This window comes from Sciurus vulgaris (assembly GCF_902686455.1).
Source record: "Sciurus vulgaris genome assembly, chromosome: 7".
In the NCBI taxonomy this organism is placed as follows: Eukaryota; Metazoa; Chordata; class Mammalia; order Rodentia; family Sciuridae; genus Sciurus; species Sciurus vulgaris.
Window position 1 is genome coordinate 113,779,051 of NC_136467.1, and position 24,546 is coordinate 113,803,596.

The 24,546-nt window shown below is 54.4% G+C and overlaps 1 protein-coding gene across 3 annotated transcripts; it reads right to left on the reverse strand.

The window, feature by feature from the left end:
* Positions 1-873: 873 nt before the first annotated feature.
* Positions 874-24,520, reverse strand: TMEM63B (transmembrane protein 63B). Of its 3 annotated transcripts, XM_079147975.1 has the most exons (24): positions 24,387-24,520; positions 17,821-18,003; positions 17,463-17,542; positions 17,193-17,231; positions 16,181-16,271; positions 14,771-14,808; positions 13,695-13,837; positions 13,550-13,601; positions 13,003-13,111; positions 12,318-12,388; positions 9,175-9,255; positions 8,738-8,861; positions 7,545-7,678; positions 7,269-7,406; positions 6,975-7,128; positions 5,870-5,976; positions 5,548-5,634; positions 5,242-5,307; positions 3,866-4,028; positions 3,187-3,292; positions 2,030-2,197; positions 1,661-1,776; positions 1,422-1,502; positions 874-1,136 (listed from the first exon to the last, which is right to left on the reverse strand). In XM_079147975.1, the coding sequence occupies exons 2-24, from the start codon at positions 17,977-17,979 to the stop codon at positions 945-947; spliced, it is 2,499 nt and encodes an 832-aa protein (XP_079004101.1). In that variant the 5' UTR covers positions 17,980-18,003; positions 24,387-24,520; the 3' UTR covers positions 874-944. The 3 variants fall into 3 exon arrangements, with proteins under 3 accessions (XP_079004101.1, XP_079004102.1, XP_079004103.1); XM_079147976.1 differs by lacking the exon at positions 17,193-17,231; XM_079147977.1 differs by lacking the exons at positions 14,771-14,808; positions 16,181-16,271; positions 17,193-17,231; ... (1 more) ...; positions 17,821-18,003; positions 24,387-24,520 and adding an exon at positions 14,289-14,744.
* Positions 24,521-24,546: the final 26 nt, after the last annotated feature.

The following is a 24,546-nucleotide window of genomic DNA, read 5'->3' on the forward strand; positions in this document are numbered from 1 at the left end:
AGTCTTCTGACTAGAAGGTGGAGAGTGGGAAGGGGCTCAGGCATCCCTGGGGACACAGGGCTGGGGCCATCCCACTCTGAGATGCTCAGGAGGGTCTCCACCCTTTGCAGGCCTTTTTCTCCTGATTGCTGTCCTGTTTGGGGACAGTCTGAGGGGCTGGCCTAGTCCCTCCTGCCTCTGAGACCCCTGAAGTCTCTCTCCAAGCTCTCCCCTTTCCCTAGTGGAGAAACCGAGACTCCAGACAAGAAATCCCTTGCCACTGCTCATGCAGGGACTGTGAGCAGGCCCTCCGGCAGGACGGAGGGTGAGGTGAGGATCCGGCCCACGTGTCTGGGACACCACACAAATCAGACAGAGCTTTTCTTTCTGTTTTTATTTTAAAGGAAAAAAAAAAAAGAAAAAAAGAAAAAAAAATAACAGTGCAAAAAACCCATTTTCCAGTGTCAGCCATGCCCACCCCACCCCCAGGTCCCCCGCCAGCTCAGGGCCTGGCTCTTCCTCTCGCTCTCAGTACCCCTCCCCTCTCATGCATCCCTTAGGGGCTGGAGGCTCCATATCCCTTAGGGAATTAAGGGGAGGAAAGAACTGGGGGGGCAGCCCCTGATCTGCCTGCCCCCCCAGGTCTCCAGCCATGGCACCAGGTACCCCTCTTGGCTCTCATTAACCCTTTCCTGGCCACACTACTGGGGGTACTGATCTGGGGGAACTCCCTCCACACCCCTCTTTGCCCCGGGGCCGGCTCGGGGCTCTCCTCACTGAGGTTTGGGGGGCTCCCTCCCTCCCTCCATGGTGGGGGAGAGCGGTAGAATTCCCAGGTTTAAATACCTTAATGAAAGCAGGGGATGGGGAGGAAGGGGCTTTAGATCTAATAAATTATTAGCGTTTAGTGTCCGTGGGGGTAGGGTGGGCAGGGCAGGGCGTGGCCTCCAGGGCCCTCCCTCCCCTTACTGGTGAATCTCATTTTCTATGAGGCTGTCCTCGCAAGACTGGAAATCTGTGTCCGTGAGGCCATCAGGTGGCATCAGTAGCTCCTCATCTTGGGACGAGGATGATGGGGGCTCATCCCCCGAGCTCCCAGGAGCCCCATCCCCATCCCCGTCCACCTCTGAGTCCTGCAGCACCTGAGCGATGTATTTCTGGGGGGAGGAGCAGGAGGGGGTGGGGTGAGCAGCTGCCCCTAATGGCTGGGGGGTGAATGAGGAGTCTTAGGGGCTGTGGGGACCATGGGTCTGTAGGACAGCAGAATGGGCAGAGTCCTAGGTGAGGGGCGGGACACCCCTCCGGTGAAGCAAATCTCTCCCTAATGCTGTCCCTCCAGGGTCTGGAGCAGGTTTCCCTTCTGGAGGACTAATGGGACACCCAGCTTTGGGCTTGACTTCATCAGAGGCCCCCCAAATTTGGCCATTGAGTGGGGCACTCACCGCAGATTTGGGGACAGCGGCAGCAGTGGGGGGCCGTCCATTGCTTCTGGAGCCCACAGCATCTGTCTCCGTGTGCTCAATCTTGAGGGCCCAGAAAAATCATGGATGGGAGACTTGCCCCTGCACTGGGTACCAACTGCAGCCCCACATCCTCTGGACACTGACCCTGCCCCCAGCCTTGGCCTCTTCCCTCCCCCCTCCCCCGCCCTGAGCTTCCGCTCACAGTTGCGCCCCCACACCTTGTAGTTGTGGGCACTGAGGTATTTGAAGTGTCCGAAGCAGACGTGGCAGAGACAGATGACGATGGTGATGACCAGGACGACGAATGTGAACATGGACGTGGGGGCTAGGAACCCTGGCATGGGGGAGCACAAAGAATGGGGCTGCTACCTGTCCTTCGGGCTCCTTCCCAGGGCTCACTGCCCCCACTTCTGGTGCCTGAGTGCAGTCTCCCCACTTCCATGAGCCATGATTTCACCATGCCCTCTCCCGGCCTCTTGCTGTGACCCCTAGCCATTCGGCCCTCTTGTGCCTGCTCTGCCTTGACTCTGGCGGGCACCCCTCCACGCCCACCTCCCAGCTCCCTGAGGGGGGCGGGTGGCCCTCACCCGTGCGCATGGTGGAGAAGAAGAGCAGCCAGAAGAGGCAGAGGATGGGTGCAGCCACCACCTGGTTCACGGCCCCGGAGTGGATCTTCTTGTCCAGCTTGGCCGGCAGGTAGGCGTAGTAGAGATTGTACCTGTCTACCAGGTGCTTCAGCAGCATGTACATGAGCCCTGGGGGAAGCCACATGGGCCCTGACCTCGAAACCAGTGCCAGTGGACCTTTGTGTGCCTGTCGCAGGTTGCCCTGGCTTCCTGAGATGGCCTGTCACGCCTCCTGTCCCTACCCCAGCCCTTGTACAGGATGGTGTCCCATGCTCCTGGCAGGATCACAGAGCTTCAACCTCCTCCACTTCGATCCCTTCATTCTGTGGCCCCTCACTAGAAATTCTCTCTCAGGAATCCATTCCTCTGGCCAATAAGAATCCTCCTGAAACCCAGTGTGCTTTTTCCTACTCCTGTCCCTCAACTGGTGAGTACAAATTAAGCAACCAGTTCTATTACCCTGGAGACAGAGGGAATGGGAGTTTCTAATGAGGACAGGGATGTTAGTTGGGGAGTGTGAAGCTTTTATGAGCCAGAGAGGGTGGTTAAGGGGTTAGGATGTTACTGGGGGAGGCAGAGACTACTGGTTGGGAAGGAGAGTCTACTGGTGAGTTAAGGGAAACTTTTGCTAGACAGCTTCAAATAGGAAGAGAGAACTGCCCAAGTCACACAGCTCTGCTACAGGGGGCAGCTCCTTGAGGGGCAAGGACCCCTCCCCCAGGAACCCACAGGTCTTTCCTGGGTTCAAAGGGCTGTGAACAAGTGTAGATGCCTGTGAGGAGTGTACGTGTGTGTAACACGTCAGTGGGAATGTGATGTGTCCACGGGCATCCAGTTGGGGAAGGGCATCAGATGGGCAAATGTGGCCCTGCTGGGGTGACTCTGCCCAGGGACCCAGCATGCCAGGTGGGTCCAGGTCCATTCCTGAGCTGAGATAACTTTCCCCCTCTTCCCCTAGGCCAGACCCCAGACTGGGCCAGGGACCAGGCGGGAGGTCGGAGGGGCCGCTCTCCCACCGGGGCCCTGTCCACTCGGGGTGGCCTGCCTTACTAGAGTGGAGCGGGCGAGGCCCTGGGTTCCCCCGAGCAGGGCCCAGGTCCCGGCGCGGCGGTGCCTACCGAAGGGCACGATGATGGGGCAGGTGATACTGTAGGTCATGACCACCGTGAAGACGCACATCATCCAGGCGTAGGCTGCGCCAAACTGGAACTCGTAGGCCTGATGCTGGGGGGGACATGGGCAGGAGGGTGGCTCAGGGTGAGGGGGACAGGCTGCAGGAGGACAGGGCAGGTGGGAGAGGGAAGCCAGGAACTCTGGGGCTGGGAATGAAGCCATGGGGAGCAGGGACCTGATGTTTGGGGAAAGAGAGGGCCAAGCAAATGGAGAGAGGGACTGTAACTGAGGGGGGCATCAGGTGGGGGTAGTGATGGGGCCTGGAGAGGAGCCTTCCAGAGACCAGGAGCTGGGAGGTGGGAGGCAAGAGTTGGGAGGATTTGAGGATAGGATGCCTAGAGCCCTCTTGGGGAGTTGGGGCAGAGGGACGCTAGATCTAGGGAGCAAGCCTCTCCCAACTCCCAGAAAAACGCTATACTTTCAGAACTCAGGGACCTCTAGGGTCATCTATGTCAACCCGCAGCTATACCTATGGGAAACGTGAGGTCCCAGATGGAAAGGGGATGGTCCAGGGCTGTAGAACTGGGCTCCCCAAGTCCCAACAACCCTAGCCCTACTGCTGCTCTTTCTGGTTTGGCCACCAGGGGGCACTGTGCGGGCCGCTGCTGTCCCAGGCGGCCATACCCGCTTCACGTTGCGTCTCTCAGCAGCGGAGCGCGCCAGGCAGAGCCGGATCATGTACATGAGCAGGCCTGGGATGCGCAGCAGGTCCATGGCGTTACCGATAAAGGCTGAGGCAATGACGTAGTTCACGAAGAAGGCGCCGTTGTCCGGCAGGAACACACACCTGCGGGCACCAGGTGCTCCAGCGCTGCACCCTTGGGGTAACCTGGTGGCTGCCCGCCCACTGCCAGCATGACAGCACACCACACCTTCTCCCTCAACTTGCTTCCTCCATATGGACACCCCCAGCTCAGCAGCCTGCAACACCTGTGCTCCAGTCCCTCAGGAGTGTGAACCTCAGAGACAGATGCCTGAGTGTCAGCAGATAGCCCCAAAGCAAGACCAGGTACTCTTGAGTGTGAATGGACATAGCTGAGATTAAGCCCAGAGACACCCCTAGAACTTGCCTCATAAAAACTCAGAAAGTGCTCAAGACTCTCAAGCCACCAGAATGTTCAGGGTGTAATTGTCTGAGCTCTCCACAAATAACCCCAGTGGGACCCTGAAAGACTCCCAAGGATGTGAGCCACAAGAACACCCAGAAGGTTGTTCCCTTTGAGCTTAGTTATACCCAGAGGGTGAACCTCAGACACCCCCACAGACAAGCTTCAGAGACCCTTCCCCAGAAATCTGCAGGGGAGAGACTCTAAGAACCTTTTGTCAATGCTTGAGACACCACAAGTGTGAGTCCAAGATCCATATGGAAGGATTACAGGAAGCCCCTGAAGCTTGGGAACACAATTACAGTCATGCTATGGACACCCAACATGTCCTCACAGGGATTCCCAGAGAAGATGCCATAGAGAACTTTATAGTCACAGCGCAAAGGAGAGCCCGAAACTTCAGATGTTCCCAGAACTCATGCTGCGTCACCACAAAGTGTGAGCCCCCAAACCCCGACAGGCATGCCAAGTTTTAAGACCAAGAGCTTCCACAGCTACTCAAGGATATGGGCTCCAGGGACCAGGGATACCCTGGGAATCCTCAAGTCACTCCCAAAGTACGACTGAGATCCTACTACCAATACCTCTCCAGCCACCCAAGTGAAACTCGAGACTATAGTCATCTGGAATATGAGCGGAGATCCCACAGAAACCCCCAAGTATGGGCCACAAAGCTCTGAAAGCACCTTGAGGGTGAGCTCAGGCCCCAGACAGGTTCCCCAAGTGAGGCCCTCTCTCATATGCACACCCCAGACACCCTGTGGCTGTCTCTTCCAGGATGACCCTGCAGACCCATGGTGGTGTCAGCCCCTCTCCCACGGGGGCTGCCAGTGTCTCTCAGGCATGCCCGCCCCTGCCATCTGGTCTCACTCTTCAGGGGCCCCCATCACTCACTCAAACCGAATAGCTGCTTCAGCCAGGAATTTCTTGTCGAAGAGCCAGCGGAAGAAGAGGTCTAGGCTGGAGGGGAGGAGAAAAGTGGAGTGGGGTGGAGGCAGGAGTGGTGTAAAATACTAGGGGAAGGGGTGTCTCCCAAGAGCCTCTAGGGAGGCCCCAGACTCAGGAAAGAAATCTCAGGGGGCCTGGGGATGGCCGGCCTCTGGATCTCCTCCTGCTCTTGCTTTGTAGGGCTGGGAGCCTGAATGGTGCCCCTCCCTGTCCTGCAACGCCCTGGCTCCCATCCCCTCCTCTGAAACTCACCTGCTCAGTCCCAGAGAGGGCAGGAGCAGCACCATAAAGATGAGGAAGGTATAGCACTTGTGCATGGTGGTCCTGTTCTCTCCAGAGCTGAGGAGCAAGCAAGGGTCAGTGGTCAGATGAGCCCAGGCTCCAAGACCAGGACAGTGTCCCCGGACAGTCCCCTGAGAAGCGCAGGTTTCCCCAAGGTAAGGACCCAGGGCCCCAGCCCTTCCCTGCCAGCATTGGCCTGCAGGGGCAGGCAGCCTGAAGGGCAAAGGGTTTCCCTTTCCCCGGTGGGGTCAGTATACAACTAGACGCCCCCGCAGGCAGCGTGTGATCTCACCGTGTCCAGTGGGCTTCAAAGAAGGCAGAGTAGTAGACGATGGTGGGCAGCAGGGCTGAGAAGCACCACAGCAGCAGGGTGGGGAAGAACTGGGTGATGATGGGGTTCTGCGGGGACACGGAGCGGGGGCTGGGCCAGCAGGCCCAGCTTGTGCTGCATACCTCCTCCTCCCACACTGAGCCTGGGGCCCCACAGCTCTTGGGGCCCATGTCATTAGTTGAGAACACCTGGAGGGCCAGGGCCATAGGTACAGCCCCAGGGGTGTGACACCGGCCACCAGCCCTTGCTGAACACTCTCTAGGGACAAGCACTGATGTGCTTTCCATTCGTTAATCCCACGAAAATGATACTGGTCCTTTTTACAGAATAAGTAAACGACGGGAAAAAGCAAGCAGTGGGGCAGGGGTCCAGATGGGGGCCTGGTCTTCACTATGCCGTTATTGCTCAGTGGTTTTCAAACTGTCTCCCTCTGACTGATTTTGTTTTGTGTTGTTGAGGTAGGGACTCTTCACTGCCTAGACAGCCCTGGACTCCTGGGCTCAAGCCATCCTCCTGCTTCAGCCTCCCAAGTAGCTGGAGCATCTGGCAAGTGCCACACACAGTACGTGGCAGACTGTCCTCCTTTGAACACTGAGTTCCAAGGCAGTAGGTTCCATGCATGGCAGGAGGGGCAGTGGGGCCCAGGCAGAAGTGGCCACCCTGCTGTTGCCTGAAAAGCCTGCTTTCCCACATGGGTTTTGTGCTGATAAAGGGATCAGAATCTAAGTGTGAAGACAAGGATCTAGTCTAACCCTTCCATTTCTCAGTTGGAAAGACAAAGGGATAAGGAAAACGGACTTTTCCAAGGTGACATGGTTGATCAGGACTAGACTCTCTTCCCTGGGTGTCTCTCCAGGAGTTGTAAACCCAAGAGTGACTGCCCCTGGGGGCGAGGGGGTAGGGAGCCCCAGGGCAGTGCACAGAGGTGTTTGCAGCCCACATTGTGGGGAGCATCTTGGAGGGACAAACAGAACCAGAGCCAGGCTGGGCAGAGGGGAGGAGGGGTTCGGAGCCTGGCATCTAAGGTCTTCAAGCAGCATGAAGGGCTGGGTGGGCGTGGCCTCACGTTGAGGTACTCCACAGGCTTGGTGACGTTGAACTTGTCCATGGTGGTGATGATGATGGCCGGGGTGGTGAGGAAGAAGAGGAGGATGAAGAGGACGACATTGATGACCAGGCAGCGCAGCCACCAGATGAAGCCCCGGATGGAGAGGTGCTCCCTGGGAAGGTGGGAGAGGGATCACTCCAGGGACCCAGGACTCAGCTGGTCCCCAGTGACACCGATTCCCTCCCCAGCCTCCTCCTACCACAGGAGCCCTCCCCAGGGCCCAGAAGCTTGCCCCGCATCCCTTCTGCTCACCAGTAGATGTTCTGGGGGTCGGGGGCATAGGACACGGTCCAGTTAGAGATGTGCAGGGACTCACTGCAGGAGGAGGACCGCGGCTCCCCGCGACAGGTGCAGCCCTGGCACTTACACACGTTGAAATCCTTCAGGATGCTGGGAGGATGGGCACAGTTACTGTGGCCCCAGCTGGGGACCCCACTGCCAACACTGGCTGCGAGCGCAGGGACCTAGGAGTCCCGTCAGGCTGTTTGGGGACAAGGGCCAGGGGTGCAGGCAGGGTGGGGGGCTCACATGGCGGTGATGGTCTCATTGTGGAAGGTGACAAATGCCATGCCAAGAGGCTTCTCGTTCACCTTCTCCTTCTCCCGCTTGTAGTCTTCTTTCAGCTTCTGCTCTAGCTTTGTGTAGTACTCAATGGCCTCCACCTGCCAGGGCGGGCAAGGGTCAGGGAATCTGGTCACAGAGACGGGCTAGTACCCAGAGCATTGGTCATGTACTTACTACATGCCAGGCCTGGTCTGTGAAATTTTAAAAAATCATTATTTTATTTTTGTGGTACTGGGGATTGAACCCAGGGGCACTTTACCACAGAGCTACATCCTCAGCCCTTTTTGTTTTTTATTTTGAGATAAGGCCTTGTTAAATTGCTGAGGCTGGCCTCAAACTTGAGATCCTCCTGCCTCAGCCTCCCAACTCACTGGGATTACAGGCATGTGCCACTATGTCTAGCATCCTCAAGGCTTTTTTACATGTGTGGACTACCTTACAAGGTAGGTACAATTAGCCCCACCTTACGAACGAGGAAACTGAGGCACAGAGCAGTTAAGGAAATTGCCCAAGGACCCCATTGTTAATAAGTACAGCACAAAGCTTTTTTTTTTTTTTTTGTGGTACTAAGGGTTCAACCCAAGCTGCATCCCAAGTCCTCTTTATTTTTATTTTTCATTTTGAGACAGAGTCTCACCAAGTTGCCCAGGCTGGCCTTGAACTTGTGATTCTTCTGCCTCTGCCTCTTGAGTAGCTGAAATTATAGGTGTGCAACCAGCTTCTTTCTGACCTTTTCTTTATATGTTTGGTTGTAGGTGGACTCAATACCTTTATTTTATTTGTATGTGGTCCTGAGGATCGAACCCAGGGCCTCACGCATGCCAGGCAAGCATTCTACCACTGAGCCACAACCCCAGACCCTCTTTCTGACCTTTTTTAACCTGGGGCTTGAAAACCTGGCCACTGTATGAACAGGACAAATCCAACAGAGGGAACTGGGGCTTTGAGGACTCCAGGGGCAGGTGGGGACCCACTGGGGCAGGGGACCCAGGCTAGCCTCCTCTGGGAGTCTGTGTACCTTGGGTCTTACTGTGCCCCAGGCCCATTTGTGTGTTTGCTCCTGGGGTTGTGGGACAGGTGCATTCATTTTTGCTGTGACTCGTCTCTTCAAGCTCAGTCAGGGGCTATGGGAGCCCAGCAGCCAGCTCACACCGTACCTGCTCGCAGCCTCGCACCACGCAGCAGCAGAGGTGGCCGCAGGGTTTGGGGTTGATCATGGTGGGCACGTTCTCCTTACTCTGCAGGTTAGTGAAGTAGAGCTTTCCCCGCTCAGCCTTCTTCCTGTGGAACCCAGGTGCCTGTCACCCACCACCCAGTGTGGCTGGGCTGGCTTGGGAGGATGGGTAGGGAGCCCAGCTCAAGAGTCCCATTCCCCAAGGACAGGAGCTGGCCTGTTCTTGGATTTGTTTGGAGGCATGCATGGTCCAGACACGCCCCAACCCCAGCCTTGCTCTTTCCAGAGTTGAAATAATAGGCACTTTGGGGGTTGAATTAAAATCCAATGCCCTTGAAACACCTGGAAGGGGACCAAGATGCTCTCCACTATGGGCAGAGGGCCTTTGGTGTCACCCTCCCCTGCTCCCAGCCCTGGTACCTCTCAGCGTCAAGGAACATAAGTCGAGCCACGTTGTAACAGGGGCGGGCCTCAAGAACCGTGCAGTTGGGGTAGGCCTCTCTGAAACACAGTCCGGCTGTCATTCTCTGCAGCAACACTGCCCACCTGTCTGCCTGTCACCCATGACTCCATTCCTTCCAGACACACATCCCCAATCCAAGCTCCCTCTTTCATGATCTATAGAAGTGACAGTTCCCCAGGAATAACACTTTACTCTTAGCCAGGGGTGGTACATGCCTGTATTCCCCGTGGGTTGGGAGGCTGAAGTAGGAAGATCATTAAGTTCAAAGCCAACCTCAGCAACTTAGCGAGGCCCTAAGCAACTTAGTGAGACCCTGTCTCTAAATAAAAAAATAAAAAAATACATAGAAGGGCTAGGGATATGGCGCAGTGGTTAAGTGCCCCTGGGTTCGATCCCCAGTACCCAACCAAAATAAAAAAAAATTTACTCTTTTAGTTTTTTTGCAGTACTGGGAACTGAACCCAGGTGTTTGTTTGCACACCAGGGATTGAACCCAAGGCCTTGTGCGTGAGAAACAAGTGTTTTATTACTGAGCACATCTTAGTCCTTTTGATTTCTTTTTATTTTGAAAGAGGATCTTGCTAAGTTGCCCAGGCTAGCCTTCCTGCCTCCGCCTCCTGTGTAGATGGGATTACAGGTGTGTGCCACCATGCCTGGCAAGAATAAGACTTTGAAATTCCTCCTCATGCTCATCTAAGTGAGATGAAGACACAGGTATACATGGAGACTGTGAACTAAGATGTGTGAACATTCCAGCAAGGAGCTGGGGAGACCAAGGCTGGGGCCTGATTCTTGCCCCAGGCTGTGAACGTGAGGTTGAGAGAAACTGTTTCTAGTCATAAGCTGTTCACTAAGCACTGTTCCCAGAAGACAGATCTGGTCCTGATCCAACACTTGGTCTTGACTAGTCCAATCAACCCACAGCCCTCTCCACAGATGACCTAGGCCCAAAACGGATTTCCTAACCCTGATGTGAGACTGACTAGAGAGACCATGTCTGCCTCACCAATGCTGGGTGTCTGGCAGGGCTCCTTGAATGCTTACTGACTGTGATGGAGCAGTTTCTGTTTAAATCTGATTGCATTCCTAATCCTTAATCTAGACTGAGTCTAGATTAAGTCTTTTTATGTTTATAATCTTTTTATGTTTTATTAAAATTTTAATGAAGGACCCCCAAGTATTAAAGATATATGAGATAAAGTTCTAAAGCAATGAGATAGACTTGGCAAACTCGTGAGAATTTTAAAAATTTGAATCTGGGATAGGGTCCTTGAAAATGAACCTTCCAGGAGGTGACAGAACTTTCCCTGACACTTTTTGCTCACAACACTTTAGGTTTCCTCTTTGGAAGGGCAAGCTGTCATTCTCACTAGACTAATGGCAGATCCTGTAGCCCAAATGCACAGGCCCCCTGATATTGCACATAGGATATTCCCTCATCTGTCGAGACAGTCCTCTAATCCCAACAGACCCCAGACCTGGACCACAAGCCCTCACTGACACTGATGACCAGCCCAGGAGCTCAATGAGGACAAGAGCTGCCTCTTGCTCATCACTATATACCCAGGCTTGTCTTAACAATGTGCATACAGTCAGTGCTCAAAAAATTGTGCTGAATGAATGGACATATGATATGCCTATTCCACAGTGCTCATCCCACTGATCCCCAAAACTCCAGGCCAGACCAGAATCTCCCTCACCCCTGCTTATAAGCAGCTTTGAATTTTTTCTTAGCAACACCCTGACTTGACAGTGTCCATTACTAGCTCATTTGTTTGTTATCTGCTTCCCTTGACCAAATGTAAGCAGGTGACAGTGGGCCTCTTTCTGTTCTTGTTTCCTGGTGTAGCCTCTGCTCCTCTTCCAGTCCAGGCACATAGGTCACCAGGTATTTGCATTAAGAGAACAGACATCAGCACGACAGGTATCAGCTGACAGCTGATTCCAACTGGACACTAATATGAAAATGTCACTGAATTCTGAGCACACACTATCCTGAATCCCGAACCAAATTGCCCCCTAATGCTGAAAACGGCTGGGACCCTGGATGAGACCCCACATAGTTCTTTCGCACTGACCAAGGAAAATCTAATTTTGACAGATCTGATTTCAAGAATAGACCCTGATTCTGATCACAGACCATGTCCTGATCAAGACCACCAACTGCTTTATCATGACCACTGCCAACTCTTAATTCTGACTACACATAGACTGTGACCAATCTCTGATCAGATCTTAGACTAGCTCCTAAAACTGATCTTCATCGTGTGAACCTCAAGAGTCTCAATAATTTTTCATTCATCTTTTGGAGTCCCAATGCCCACAATAGTAACTCATGACCACCAGCACTTAGAAAGCTTGATGAGTGAACAAATAAATGTATGACAGGTCCCCCAATTCTGTACACAACTGTCCCTACATATTTACACAGATGGGTCTTTAACTAAGACTCCCCTGCCCATGAGCTCTGCCCCAAGGTACACTCCTAGCCATGGGGGTACCAGGTGAGTGCCCTCTTTGCCATTCAGTGTCTCTGTTCTTTTCTCCAGCGTCTGGCCACCATGTTGTCCTGGAGATTCCTCCCCATAAAACAGAACTCCAGGGCTAAAAAAGCCCCACAGAATACACAGCCCAGGAGAACCCACTGACAGCCAACAAGCTCTTCCCTACCATATATGCACAAATTTCAGAATGCCATTGGTAATTTTAAAGAACCTGTACACCTTAAATGGACCCTGGGCCAACAACCTAGTCCAAGTTGGGAGGAGCTGTGGGATGGTGGAGGGAACCATTATTGTACTTGACAATATTTTATTTTTCCTGCTCTTTAGTGGCAAAGAGGGGTGCTGGGAATTGAACCCTGGGACCTAAGCATGTTAAGCACACATCCCACCACTAAGTAACTTTACTAGCCCTCTCCTGCTCTTAAAGGGGTCTATCACCTGGGCCACATGCTACACCACTCTGGAATCAGAGACCTCTTCCATGATCTGACCTCTGCCCTGCTGTAGACCTCTGAGTTCCAATGTGGGGATGCTTTTGGGATAAAATGCAAGGGAGGGTGTGTAGACCTAAGGCTGGGGAGGGGCAGCTTACTCACTCGAAGTGTTTCTTGATCTTTTCTGACTCTGCATATTTGGAGATTCCGTTGATGAAGAGTGTCCGCTTCACCTGGATAAGAGGGGGCAGATTTGCCTTCCTGACGTCTGACCCAGAGGAGCTGGGTCAGGGAGGGGCTGGAGAAGGGGCTTTGTTTTAAAAGGAGCAGATGGGGTGGGAGGAGGTCTCAGGGGTATGACAGGCCCTAGGGAAAGCAGGAGTGGTGCTTCTAATGGAAATTGGGCAAAAGAGATAACAGAAGAGGCATTTGCTCTTTTGAGAGGTTACGGGGGAGTGCACAGGGGCTGGGGGGATCCTCAGAGCCTGCGGACACAGCAGTGACTGGCATGAAACAGGCATCCAGTACTGGTTTGGTCAGTGACTAGGTGGCAAAAGACTATGACCACCACAATACCAGCCTCGGCTCTTTCCCCAGGTCAGGCCCAACATGTGGCTGGGGCTTTGCCACGCTTGCCCTTCCCAACAACCTGGGAAGAGGTACTCTTATCCCAGTTCATAGGTAAAGAAAACAAAGCTTTCGAGGGGGAGTTTCTGAGCTGGGTTTCAAACCCAAATGGCCTAACTCCACAGCCAACACCCCTGAGGGCTGAGCAGGAGCGGCCTGCTGGGCAGGGATGGGGCAGGGAGGCAGAGCCAGGGTGGGCTGGAGGCTCTGCTTCGCTCACCAGATCATCCTCCTTGTAGCGCATCTTGGAGGTGTGTCTCCGCATGCTGTAGACAGTGAGCAGCAGGTACAGGAAGGCGAAGGAGGTGTGCAGCCAGAGCAGGTTGTTCCTGTGGGGAGCAGGGGGTCCATGGGGGTCACTGGGCTGGGACACGCTGAGGTGCTCCCGACCTCTTGCTATGTTGGACCCTGGATATGGAAGAGGCCCTTCCACTGCCGCCAGTGGAGACACTCACAGGGTGGGCCCCATATCTCACAGCCCCTAGGCCCACAGACTGTTCCACTCTAATGGCAATGTCCTCCAGAGGTCACCTCTTCAAGCCTGACCCACTGGCTTTACGGTGCCCTTCAACTGGCCCTGGCCAGCCTTCTCTGGACTGACGGTTGTCCCCTCTTCTGCATGTGGACATCGTTGGGAGATCCCCAGCAGGGTTCTGCCTCTTGTCTCACCACCACGGGCCTCTCCACTGATAATGCTCCATCTCCCCACGCCCTGCCCAGATTCTGGCTGCCGAGCCCGGCCCCACCGACCAGCTTTCCAGCCTTACCCTGATTTCAAGTTGGCAATGGTGGTTCTCCCAAAACTGTAGGCATTGTTCTCTGGGAGGTGGGAAGAGAAAGGGAATGATGGTTGGGCTGGGCATGTGTCTCCTGCCCCTCCGCTTCCACCCTGCCGTATGGGCCCTTACTGACCCAGCAGGTCCCCTGAGAAGTTGACAGGTAGCACGATGCCCACGGAGAGGACGCCCACCACAACCAGCAGCCCGATGATGTGCCGCTGGAAGGACAGGTAGTGCACCGCGTCGCCCCCACACTTGTCCCGGATCTCATCATCCCTGCAGGCGGGGGACAGAGGACTGAGGTTAGGACCAGCCTGCTGGCTCTGCCCCGCCCCTGCCCCAAATCCACCCTCACCCTGCTGATCTGGCAGCAGCATGGGGTTGAAAGGGGCCCTCTTGGTCCTGAATTTCCTGGGAAGGGGGGAGGGAGAAGGCACAGAGAAGGAATGCATGGAGAAGGGAAGGGACTAAGGGGCTAGAAGGAAAGAAGGAGTAAAAGAGGCAGAGGAAGGAAAAGAAAGAGAACAGAGTGAAACGAAGAAGAAAATCTGAAAGGGAGGAAGAGTGGGGAGAAGGACCTGGAGCCGGAGGAGTGAGAGAGAGGGGCAGGAGTGGGAGGTGGGGCGGCAGCGGTGCCTTTGGGGTGCTGGCTGAGCTCCACGCAGCCACGCAGCCACGCTTGGGAAAGGGCCTGGGGACTCGGGGAGTGGGCAGAGGCAGTGCTAACCTGCTGAGCTTCCTGCCTCCTGCCTTTCTCAGCTCACTGCCTGCCTGCAGGACTCTGGCTGGATCTCCTGAGTTCTGCCTGCTGGATACTGGCTCCTGCCTGTGGCTGGCTGGCTGATCCCAGTCCCAGCCTGACGGATGTCCCCACTGATGCTGCGCAGAGGCTGAGGCGGGGGCTCCAGCCCCTGCTCTCAAGGGGTAGTAGGGGCAGGGGGAGAGGAGGGCAGAGCTGCCCATTCCCCCAGCAGGGAATCACAGAAAAGACTGGGATGAAGTGAGCATTCGGGGGACTGCAGAGGACAGGTGGCCCCATGGATGGGTGCCCCCATGGCCTGCTCCCAGGAGCAGAGACTCGAGTGCTGGGCTGGCTAGGAGCACTAGGGCCCGCAAAGCTGCTGGCCTCTGGATTTTGTAGGGAGATGAGAAGTTCTGAAGTTTGTTCTGTTTCTCTCTTTCTTTAGAGCTGGGAGACCACTCACTTACTTTATCCTGAAGATGGCTGTCAGCCAGGAACAGAAGCCCTGGGGGGACAGAAGGCTATCAGCTGGAGGTCCCAGTCCAGCCACCTCCCTTCCCCTCAAGTCCCACCACCCCACTCTCACAGTTACCTCCAGGATCTGGCTCACCATGGCACAGCTTCCACACCCGCCCACGGTCCTGAAGAAAAGCCATGCCCTCGGAATGAGCTCAGCCCCAGAGTGGGGAAAGAGGAAGAGGGAAAGGACCCACCATCAAAGAAGAAAAGGGCCCAAAGGCCAAGCCAGGTTTTCTGTGCACCTTCATGTCCAAAGATAAAGAATCCTGTGAACCCTGTGGTGTGTGGGCCAGGATGGGGACAGGGGTAGTCTGAGATTCTAGGGAGGGTGGTGGGGCCCACTGACTCCAACTAAGAAGAGATTGCAACATGGCTGCCAAAACCATAGGGGTTTGCCTGATTTCCTGTCTCTGTCTTCTAGTCCACCCTGGAGGGAACCAAACCCAGGGTCTCCTCTATCCCCAGGCCTGCCTTCAGGCAGCGGGTGGGGAGCTTTAGGGGTGGACTGGGCACAGAGAACTAGTACCCAACTTCCTACCAGGAGAAGGTCCAGGGCAAGCCTAGGACTGGGGAGAAGGTGCCTCAGTCCAGATGCAGACCATGCTACCTGGGCATCGCTGGAGTCTGGGGACCATCTGAACACTTCCAGATAGCAGGGATGAAACCTTTGCCATGCCACTTACCTACAGGAGTCCAACTCAGGAAGCTGACAGCCATCTGCCATCCAACTCAGGAAGCTGACAGGAGCTGCCACTTCCAGGACCCCCAGTCTAAGCTGGACTGACCATGGCCAACCCAGTGTCTGAGGATTAGAGTTCTACCAAGGACCCTCACCCTCAGCATGACAGGGCCAGGCAGGCAACCCTGCATGCTGGGTCTGCTATGAAAGGGTCTGGGACTGTTGTGAACTGCCAGGACTGAAGGGGGCACTGCTACTCAGCCCCAAGCCCCAGCAGGTCAGCTGGCCACTCAGTCAGGGTTGCCAACCTGCCACCTCTGAACAACTTATCAGAGGCTGCGTGTTTTGCTACACAGGCCTGGAAGGCTCATTATGATTTCCACAAACATGTCTAAGGAGAAAAGGTGGCCTTAGGATTAATCAGCAGCAGAGGTGAGCACAGAACTATTGTGACAAACAAAATCTGAAATTTACAGATATGAGGGTGAGGCTAGTTAGAGACAGACACAGACAGGAGCTAGGAACTTGGGGGGTTGTTCTGTGGTTCTGAGAAAATTCACTTCCCTTGCTGAGAAGGCCACACCAGTGTCCCTGACCCATAGAACTGCAAGTTAGAGGTTGCTCAGCCCATGTGCCCTGGTGTCAGGGAGGGCTAAGACACTTGAGGGAGGACACTCACATTGTCCCTTTGGTCAAAGTCGACGGAGCTGGAGACAGAGGTGAGACGCTCATACCGGTCATGACTATCCCCGTGCATAGCTGAGGCCACACTGAGAAGTGGGGGAGATGAGAGATCAGAGGCAGATGTGAGCGCCAGGGGAGCGGGTGTGGGCACCCAGAGCTCCAGGGCTATAGGAGGCATAGAAAGCGCAGAGGCTGAAGCAGGAGCGATTGCCCTCTACCCTCCTCCCTCAAATAAGCCTGTTCCCTTCAGGGGGCAATGGGGCATTATGGAGGAGAGTGTCTTCATCATGGCCCAGATGGAAGAGAAACAAGGTTATAGGGCTTTGCAGTTCCAGTGCTGACCAGCAGGGGCGGGGGAAGCAGAGCTGGTACACGCAAAGAACAATGGGCGGTGATAGGAAGCTGGACTAGGACAGCTCGCCGGGATGGGGGGCTGGAAGATGTCTCAGGCAGGGCCTTGACCTCCCTGATCCCTGTCCCAGCAGCTGCCACAGCTTCAACTCCAGTCCTATAGACAGAGACCACCATGAGAGACGCAGGCCAGACTTGGGGGCTCCTTGGGCAGTCCCCCTCCCAGGCCTCCAGAAGGGTGAGCAGGGAACCCTGGAATATGAAGAACTAGCTGTTAGGAGATGAGAAGCCACTGGTGACACCCAATCTTGTCTCTGCATGATCGTGCTGGGGATTGTGTTGGGGATTTCCTGGAGGATGGTCCTTCCCCTCCTACCAGTGAAGGTCAAAGGCTGCGAAGGCAGGGGCACCCAGGCAGGGACTTCTCTCAGGCAGGGAGCCAGAGAAAGAGCTGAGAGGGTAGGGAAGGCAGAGACAAGCTGGGGAGCCCCCTGTTCTGCAAAGCACACCGCCTGCGTTAATCTGAAACATGAGCCTGCAGAGGAGAAAACTGCAAAAAGAAATCAGCAACTTGGCAGGAAGAGAAGAGAAGCGTGAGAGAAGAAGAAAAAGGAAAGCTGGTTTAGTGAGGATGAGGGGGCTGGCGCCCCACATACTATTCCTGTTCCACTCGGTCCCTCTCCTGCCGTCGAAGCCTGAGGACAGAGAATAGACAGGGTTAGCAGGGGCAGAGGAGAGTCCCTCAGAAATGGCAGGTGACGGAGACCCAACTTAGGGCCCTCGTGCCCCCCAGGCTGGCTCTGGGACTAGTCCCTCTTATCTCCCCCAACAAAGGGGGACAAGAGAGGGCTGGCTCTTTTCTATTCCTGAGCATTAAGAATAAGGAATATGTGTACAGAGGTAGAGGGAGGGTCTCAGATCCTTACCTGTCTGCATCTGTCACCAAGGCCAGCCGCCCATAGTCCCAGGCCACCTTCCGGAGGATAGAGAATAAGAACAGCAGTGCCTGAGGAAAGAAGGGGGAGTAGGCAGGTGAAGACACTGCCCACTGCTGGGCTAGCCAGGGAAATGGGACTAAAGGGCTAGAAGTTTTGGTTTAGAGGGGGATGCCCCTGGCTTGGGTGAGTTCTTAGAAACTAGACTGGGGCTGGAAGGTGGGTGTTCCTCCTGCAGGGGAGGCTGAGGAGTCAGGGTCTGGTGGGAGAGTGGACGGAGCTGGAGGTGTTTGCCAGGGACAGATAAGGCATGGGTGTCAAGGGTGGGGAGTGGCCTGTGGGAACTCACAAGGAAGCACATGAAGTCCAGAGCCAGCACGGTGGGGACGCCCCCAAAGGGCAGGCCCTGCAGGACAGTGCTGCGGATGCGGGCGCTATAGCAGTAGTCCTTGGGGTTGCTGTTGTTGAGGGCCGTGGTGCCCAGTGTGGCCAGCAAGAAGGGCAGCATGGCTGCTACTGCCGCATGGTCCTCCTGGGCAGAGGGCAGAGCAGTCAGCTAAGTTGGTCCCCTGTTCCCCACAAGGCCCCGGCAGAGTGGGCATGGGGAGGGAGGGGGCAGTTAGGATAGATCACCAGGCTGCCTGGAAGGGTGGAAGCTCTGGCCTCCGGAGATAAGGGCCTGGTGAGGGGAGGGTTGAGTCACATGGATTTACCTTCACTGGCTCTCAAGCTGTGACCCTACCCCAGGCCTGGGGAACGCAGCCCAGATGTCAGGCCTGCAATAGGGAGACTGGAAGGAGTTTGCGAGTCTGTGTCTATCTCCACGCCCACACCACACATACTCTCTCCCTCTCTCTGTCTCATTTTCTCTGCCTCAGGTAAGGGCAGAGCAGAGCTGACGGAAGATGGGGAAGGGTCTTAGGTCCAAGGATTCAAGGTTAAGAGAAGGGATCTCCATGCCAGGGGAAGATGGCTCAGCTCAGGAGCCAGCTAGCTGCCTAATCCTGATCTTCTCTTTCTATCTCTACTAGAAAATGGTATGGGGGTGGGGACGTAGCTCAGTGGCCTTGGGTTCCATCCCAGCAAGGAAAAAAAAAAAAGAAAGAAAGAAAAGAGGGCTGGGGAGATAGTTCAGCTGGTAGAGTGCTTCCCTCGAAAGCACAAGGCCCTGAGTTCGATCCCCAGTACCACCAAAAAAAATAAAAAATAAAAAAAAGGAAAGAAAAGAAAAATGCCATGATTTTATCTGCTTAGAGTTTTAAACTCTGTTAATTGCCTCAACATAATTGGCCTCAAAACAAGATGTTTAGCAAGGCACAGTGGCACTTGCCTGTAATCCCAGCTACTGGGAGGCAGGAAGATCATAAGTTTGAGGCAACTCGGCAAGACCCTGTCTCTAAATAAATAATAAATAAAAATAAGAAGGGCTGGGGATATAGCTCAGTGGTACGGCACCCCTAGGTTCAAAATTCTCAGTACCAAAAAACAAAACAAAATAACAACAACAACAACAACAAAACCAAGATATTTAGCCCCTGGGTCCTCAGAGCAGGGGTCTGAGGATAGGGTCAGAATGGGAAGTCAGGTAAAAAGCAGGGCTTCTGGGTTTGTGTTACCTGCCTAGCTCCTGCCACTCCTGCTTACCTACATCTTTTCCCCTGGGATGGCACTAGATACCCCTGCACTGTTCCCTCTCCAGCTTCTTTACCTCCCCAACTCTCTGCACAGGGGTCACCAGAACAGTGTGAAGACTACAACTCCCACAGTGCCATGCTCCTACCTCCAGAGCAGGGCAGGCTGGGAATGCTATCCCCTCCAGCAAGCTTTTCCATTGGCAAAAGAGGGGAGAGTGGGCGTTGGCTCCTTAGCTGGTCTAAGCCCCTGCAATCAGGGTATTGCCCTCCTGCCCATTCCCCAGCCAGGGCCCTCGGTGCTCAGGGAGGATGGGGTGGGCAGGAAGAGGAGGGAAGGGGCAGCTAGCTAGATGCCCGGGCTCTGGAAGTGCAAGGGGACAAAGCGAAGCTGGGCCCTGGGGAGGCTCCCGGGGAGGAGGAGATATGTAGCTGCAGCGGTGGCAGCAGCATCTGTGCTGCCCCACCCTATCCTACTGGGGGGCCCTTGGGGATCCCTTCTGCTGACAACACTGAGCTCTGCCTAAGCGGGGGATGTCCCTAGGGAAGAAAGGAAACCAGACAGAGAACAACAAACCTAGAATGGGCAAATGCAACTTTGAAAGCAAGTACTCCTCAGCCCCCTGGGGTGACTCAGGGTTTCTCCAACCCACCAGCCCTGGGTTTTTCCCTGCTCCTTCCTAACATTCCAACCACAGGGCAAGAGGCAGGAGCTCTCAGATGGAGGAGGAAGCTGGGCTTGTTTACATGTTTCCTTGGTCCCAGGGAGTCTTTGCAAAGCCTGGGTTAGGGAGGCTCAGGGAGTACCTGCCCTGTGTGTTACGCCTCCCTCTTTTCTAGTCTAAGCTGACTTTAAAAGTCACCCTAATTTAGTACTTGTAGCAGGCACTATTTATTGAGTGTCCACTATTTCAAGAGTCATACATATACTGTTGCATTTAATCCTTGACAATCCTATAGTGTCACTGCGACTTTAAGATGAAGATACAGGATTCAGAGAAGTTAAGTAACTTTCCCAAGGTCTCATGGCTAATAAAATGACGGACCCAGGATTCAAACTTAGGTCAACTTCTTTCTAAAGCTAGAACATTTTTTTTTTTTTTCAGGGCATGGAGAGGCTTTTCTGAAGTGCTTAGAATGAAACTATACAGACTGTTGAAGCTTCATAAATAAAATGTTCATTAAATGTTCTCAGGCCAAAGAACACAAAGGCACTGTGTGTGTGTTTAGATGAGCAAACGTGCTTGTGTGTGTCGTGTGTGTCTGAGCTATGCTCTAGGGGAGCCAAGGTGGCCAAGGTGACTGCAGTCTACAGAAAGGAGGGAGTTGTTGGCTTTAAGTGGAGGTGTGTATGTGGGTGTGTCTGGGCGCCTGGGGACAGAAATATAAAGAGCACAGACCCTGGGGCACCAGGGCAGGTTAAAGGTAGCTGTACGTTTCCTGGGTGTGTGTGGGGTGGTGTGTGGGGCCTCCCTTTCTCAACTCACAATTCCAAAGTACCCCAGAAATCACAGCCCATTCCCACCCTTTGCTGGTTCTTTCTCCAAACTCTAAGGCTCCACTAGACCAGAATGCCACCACCACCCCCACCCTACTCTGAAGACAGATGGAACCTTCTGGGAGCTTCTACATTAAGTGGCCCCAGCAGGGTAGTAAGTGTCCAGCTGGATGGTTAGTAACTGAAATCACCATGTCCCTCTGCTGCCACTCTCCTCTCTGTCACAAAGCACTCTCCCCTCCAAAACTACACTGCTCCTCCCCTGCACAAAAGGAAGGCAGGGACATACTCAGATCACTATCCCCATTTTGCAGGGGAGGAAGTAGGGCCCAGGGAGGTGAAGTGACTCGCATAAGGTCACAGGGCAGGTTAGGGGTGGAGTTGAGGCTGGTGGCTCTGCAGGTTGACAGGTTACTTCTAGTTCTTTATTGTCAGGGGCGGGGTTGCTGGGCAGAGTTTCATCAAGGACAGCTGCTTTCGAAGCCAGCACAAGGCCCAGTCGCTGAGAGGAGAAAAGAGACAAAGGTGGGCTATTTTGGGGGGTGAAGGTGGCAGTGGGTAGTTCTTCTACCGCACAGACATGCCCCAGTCAGTTGTGTGCTGGAGTTTCTCTAGTCTGATACTGAGGCTTTAGCTCAGAGTGGGCAGAATGATGGAGGATTTTATATTTAACTAAGTTAAGGTTGTGATTTTACCATTCGGGAATGTACGTGTAAGTTAAAAGTTTTTCCTTATGGAGCTACTGGGAGAAGAGTTAACTTGGGGCTGGGGATCTGAGGTGAAGATGGAAGCCAACTGTGTTACTGTATAACCTGGGCCTCAGTCTTCCAGTTTGTAACAAAGACATACTAAAATCCTGGCCTCCCCCTACGGATTTCAGAGGGGTAGGCAAAAATGTATCTATAAGTGAGAATAAAAGTAGTAGCATGCCTGTAATTCCAGCAGCTTGGGAGGCTGAGGCAGGAGGATGGAAAGTTCAAAGCCAAACTCAGCAAGGGCAAGGCACTAAGCAACTCAATGAGACCCTGTCTCTAAATAAAAAACAAAATAGGACTGGGGACATGGCTCAGTGGTCAAATGCCCCTGAGTTCAATCCCCGGTACCTCACCCCGCACTGCCCCCAAAATAAAAATAGTAACTGAACACATTTATCAAATGTTTCTTTAACTTACTTTGTGCCACTGTTCTAAGCACTTTGTAAATATCACTCATTTGCTTCCGGTCACAACCCTAAGAGGTCGCTGAGGTACACAGAGGGTACATGACTTGCCCAAAGTCATTCAGCCAGTTTGTGGTGGGGTCAGAGAGGACCCAGGCAGACTGGTTCAAAGGTATGCTCTTAACTGCTGCATTCCGCTGCCTCTGAGAATAAAGAAGCCACTCCACCAGGGAGCTGAGGGCTGGGGGCTGCCAGATGCAGCTCTGGAGAAATGCCGCCCTCTTTCCACCTGCTTGCCTTTCCTTGTGCTTGGGGCTCCTAGACTCCCGACTCAGGCTTGGGTTTGTGATTTCAGGTACTGTGGGTGGGGACAGGAAGTAGAAGACAAGTAACAGAAGACAGTCTGGTGGTTAAGAGCACAGACTCCAGGATAAGACAGACCTGGTTTTCCTTCCTCAAACCCCTTTCCAGTACAGAGGATGGAACGATGGAATCCTGGCAATCTAATACTGAGCAACATCCCCAATTCAATTCTTTTTTTTTTTTAAAGACAGGGTCTCTGTAAGTTGCTGAGGCTGGCATCAAACTTGCATTCTTCCTCCCTCAGCCTCCCAAGTCACTGGAATTATAGGCATATGCCACCACTCCCAGCTCCTACTTGGCTTCTATCTTGGGCAAATTACTTAACCACCCTGGGCCTCAGTTCCTTCATCTGTAAAATGGAAACAATAATCCAGTTGTGACTGTTTAAAGAAAGAACTAAACAAGATGACTTATCTAAAGCTCTTAATACAGTTTAAGACATATAATAGGCTCTAAAAATAGCCATTGTGAATAATAAGATGTGGAATATGATGGGTTGATTTAGTGGAGGAAAACTGGTGAAAATCAAAATAAAAGAGAAATTTCTCTATGAAGCAGGATGGCTTCTCCTTTAGACCTAAGGATTTAAACTGTTACAGACTCTGCTACTGAGTTGTAGAGAATGTCCCCAAACTCTGCAAACATTCCTATCCACCTGCAGCAGGCTGGGAGGTAGGGGTATGGCAGGTGATGCTATGCCAGGATGGGTCAGGAGTTCAGAGAATACATTCTTGATCAATTACCAGGTAGGGTGCCAGGCTCTTCACCTGTGTCATCTTGCTTGATAAACCATAGGAGGCGGTAATAACTACACTTTTTAATGGAAACAAAGGTTCAGGCTGGTTAAGTAACTTGTCAAGGTCACACAGCTAAATTATGGCAGAGCTAGGATTTGAACATGGGTCTCTATTACTGCTACACTTGGAGAGACTTTGTGTGACTTCCAAAAGAGGGTTCTCAGATACCTATCACCTGTCTTCTGATTTACAACATCCCCACCCACCTACCTACCCACCCACCTACAGGCCAAGACTGCATTGGGTGAAATGACAGCAGGCCCCAGCATGTGCCATCTGGGGCATGCCAGGGCCTGGACCCTCTGATACCCTGGAGGACAATCATGCTGCCAGCACACCTCCACCTGGAGCCTGGCAGACATTCCCACTCCCCTCCTCACCTGTACCTGGGAGGCAGGACTGTGAGCCCCTCTTTAGGAGGTGCTGGGCACAGCCTCATTTTTCCCGGGCTGCTGCAGACCCAAGGAGAAGCCAGAGTGGTACTGGGTAGGGAGGCTCCAGGCTCCAGGGCAATGGAGTGCTCAGGCTTGCCCGAAGCTGCCAGTCCTCTTCCCCGGGGACCCAGGCAGGTGGCAGCGGAGTCCCAAGGGCAGCCGGCCCCTCTGACCTCTTGTCACCACTTCCCAAGCGTCCTTCCCTTTGCTTGGAAAACCGGCGGCAAGCTTTGGGACAGTCCACCCCAGGCGGTTAAGACAGCTGGGAGGGACAAAGCGCGCCCCCTCCCCCCAACAGGGCCTTTGCCCCACTCCCGGTTCCGCGTCTGAATCTTTTCCCCACCGCACCCTCCAACGCAGGCCCGGGCGGCTCATGAATGAACTGCCCTGTGTGGGGCGCAAGGAGAGGACACGTTCCCCGGGCCAGTAGCCTCTCCGGCCCGTCGATCAGTCCCCAGAAGGGCCAGGGGCAGCAGCCGGCCTCGTTCCAGCACCCGCGAACCCTGCCCTTGACGAAGCCCGAACCTGTGCTCCGGGCCAGCGTCTTGTATACACTGCCCCCAGAACAAGAGAAAAGATAAAAAGGACCGAGGACATCGGACTTGGCGACCCTGGAATCCAAAACTCGGGGGCGGGGGCGGCTGGTTCCCCACAGCGGCGGCGGGCTGGTGGGGCGCAGCTGGAACCCCGGCAGGGAGCGGAGGGGACGAGCACCTGGTCCGGGCAGATAGGATAAGAGTGGCACTAAGGGGCCGAGAAGAGGGTCCCACCCCTTGGGATCTCCCAGGGCCTGGGGTCAGACGGCGGTGCACATCTGGACCCCGGACAGGGGTCGGAAGATTCACATTTGGCTAGGGATGGTGCGGGTTTGGGGGCAGTGAGCGCCACCACTGGGTCCCGCGGGCCCGGGCACCACTGGGTCCCGCAGGAGGTTGAAGGGAGGGGACGCGCAGCTGAGTCCTGGTTTTTTCTTTGGGTGGTGGTGGGATCCTCCAAGCAAAGAGAGGGGGCTGGGGAGGGGTCGCGTACTCACCCCCAGGCGCAGACTCGGCTCCGGCTGGGAGCCCCGGGTTGGGGCGGGGCGGGGCTGGGGGAGGGGGAGGGGGAGTCGCTGGGCGGCTGGAGCTCTGGGCTCCTGCGGCGGCCGCGGCAGTGTATGGGGGAGGGGGAGCGGGAGGAGGGAGGGGAGGAGG

What these genes read in the sequence shown, in the direction of transcription:
- TMEM63B (XM_079147975.1), bottom strand. Translation starts at nt 17,979, where the DNA reads ATGCTGCCCTTCTTGCTGGCCACACTGGGCACCACGGCCCTCAACAAC. An exon ending in CCCCATCATCGTGCCCTTCG is followed by an intron (nt 2,198 to 3,186) that starts GTAGGCACCGCC and finishes GGCTTCCCCCAG; the next exon opens with GGCTCATGTACATGCTGCTG. An exon ending in CCGCTGTCCCCAAATCTGCG is followed by an intron (nt 1,137 to 1,421) that starts GTGAGTGCCCCA and finishes TCCTCCCCCCAG; the next exon opens with AAATACATCGCTCAGGTGCT.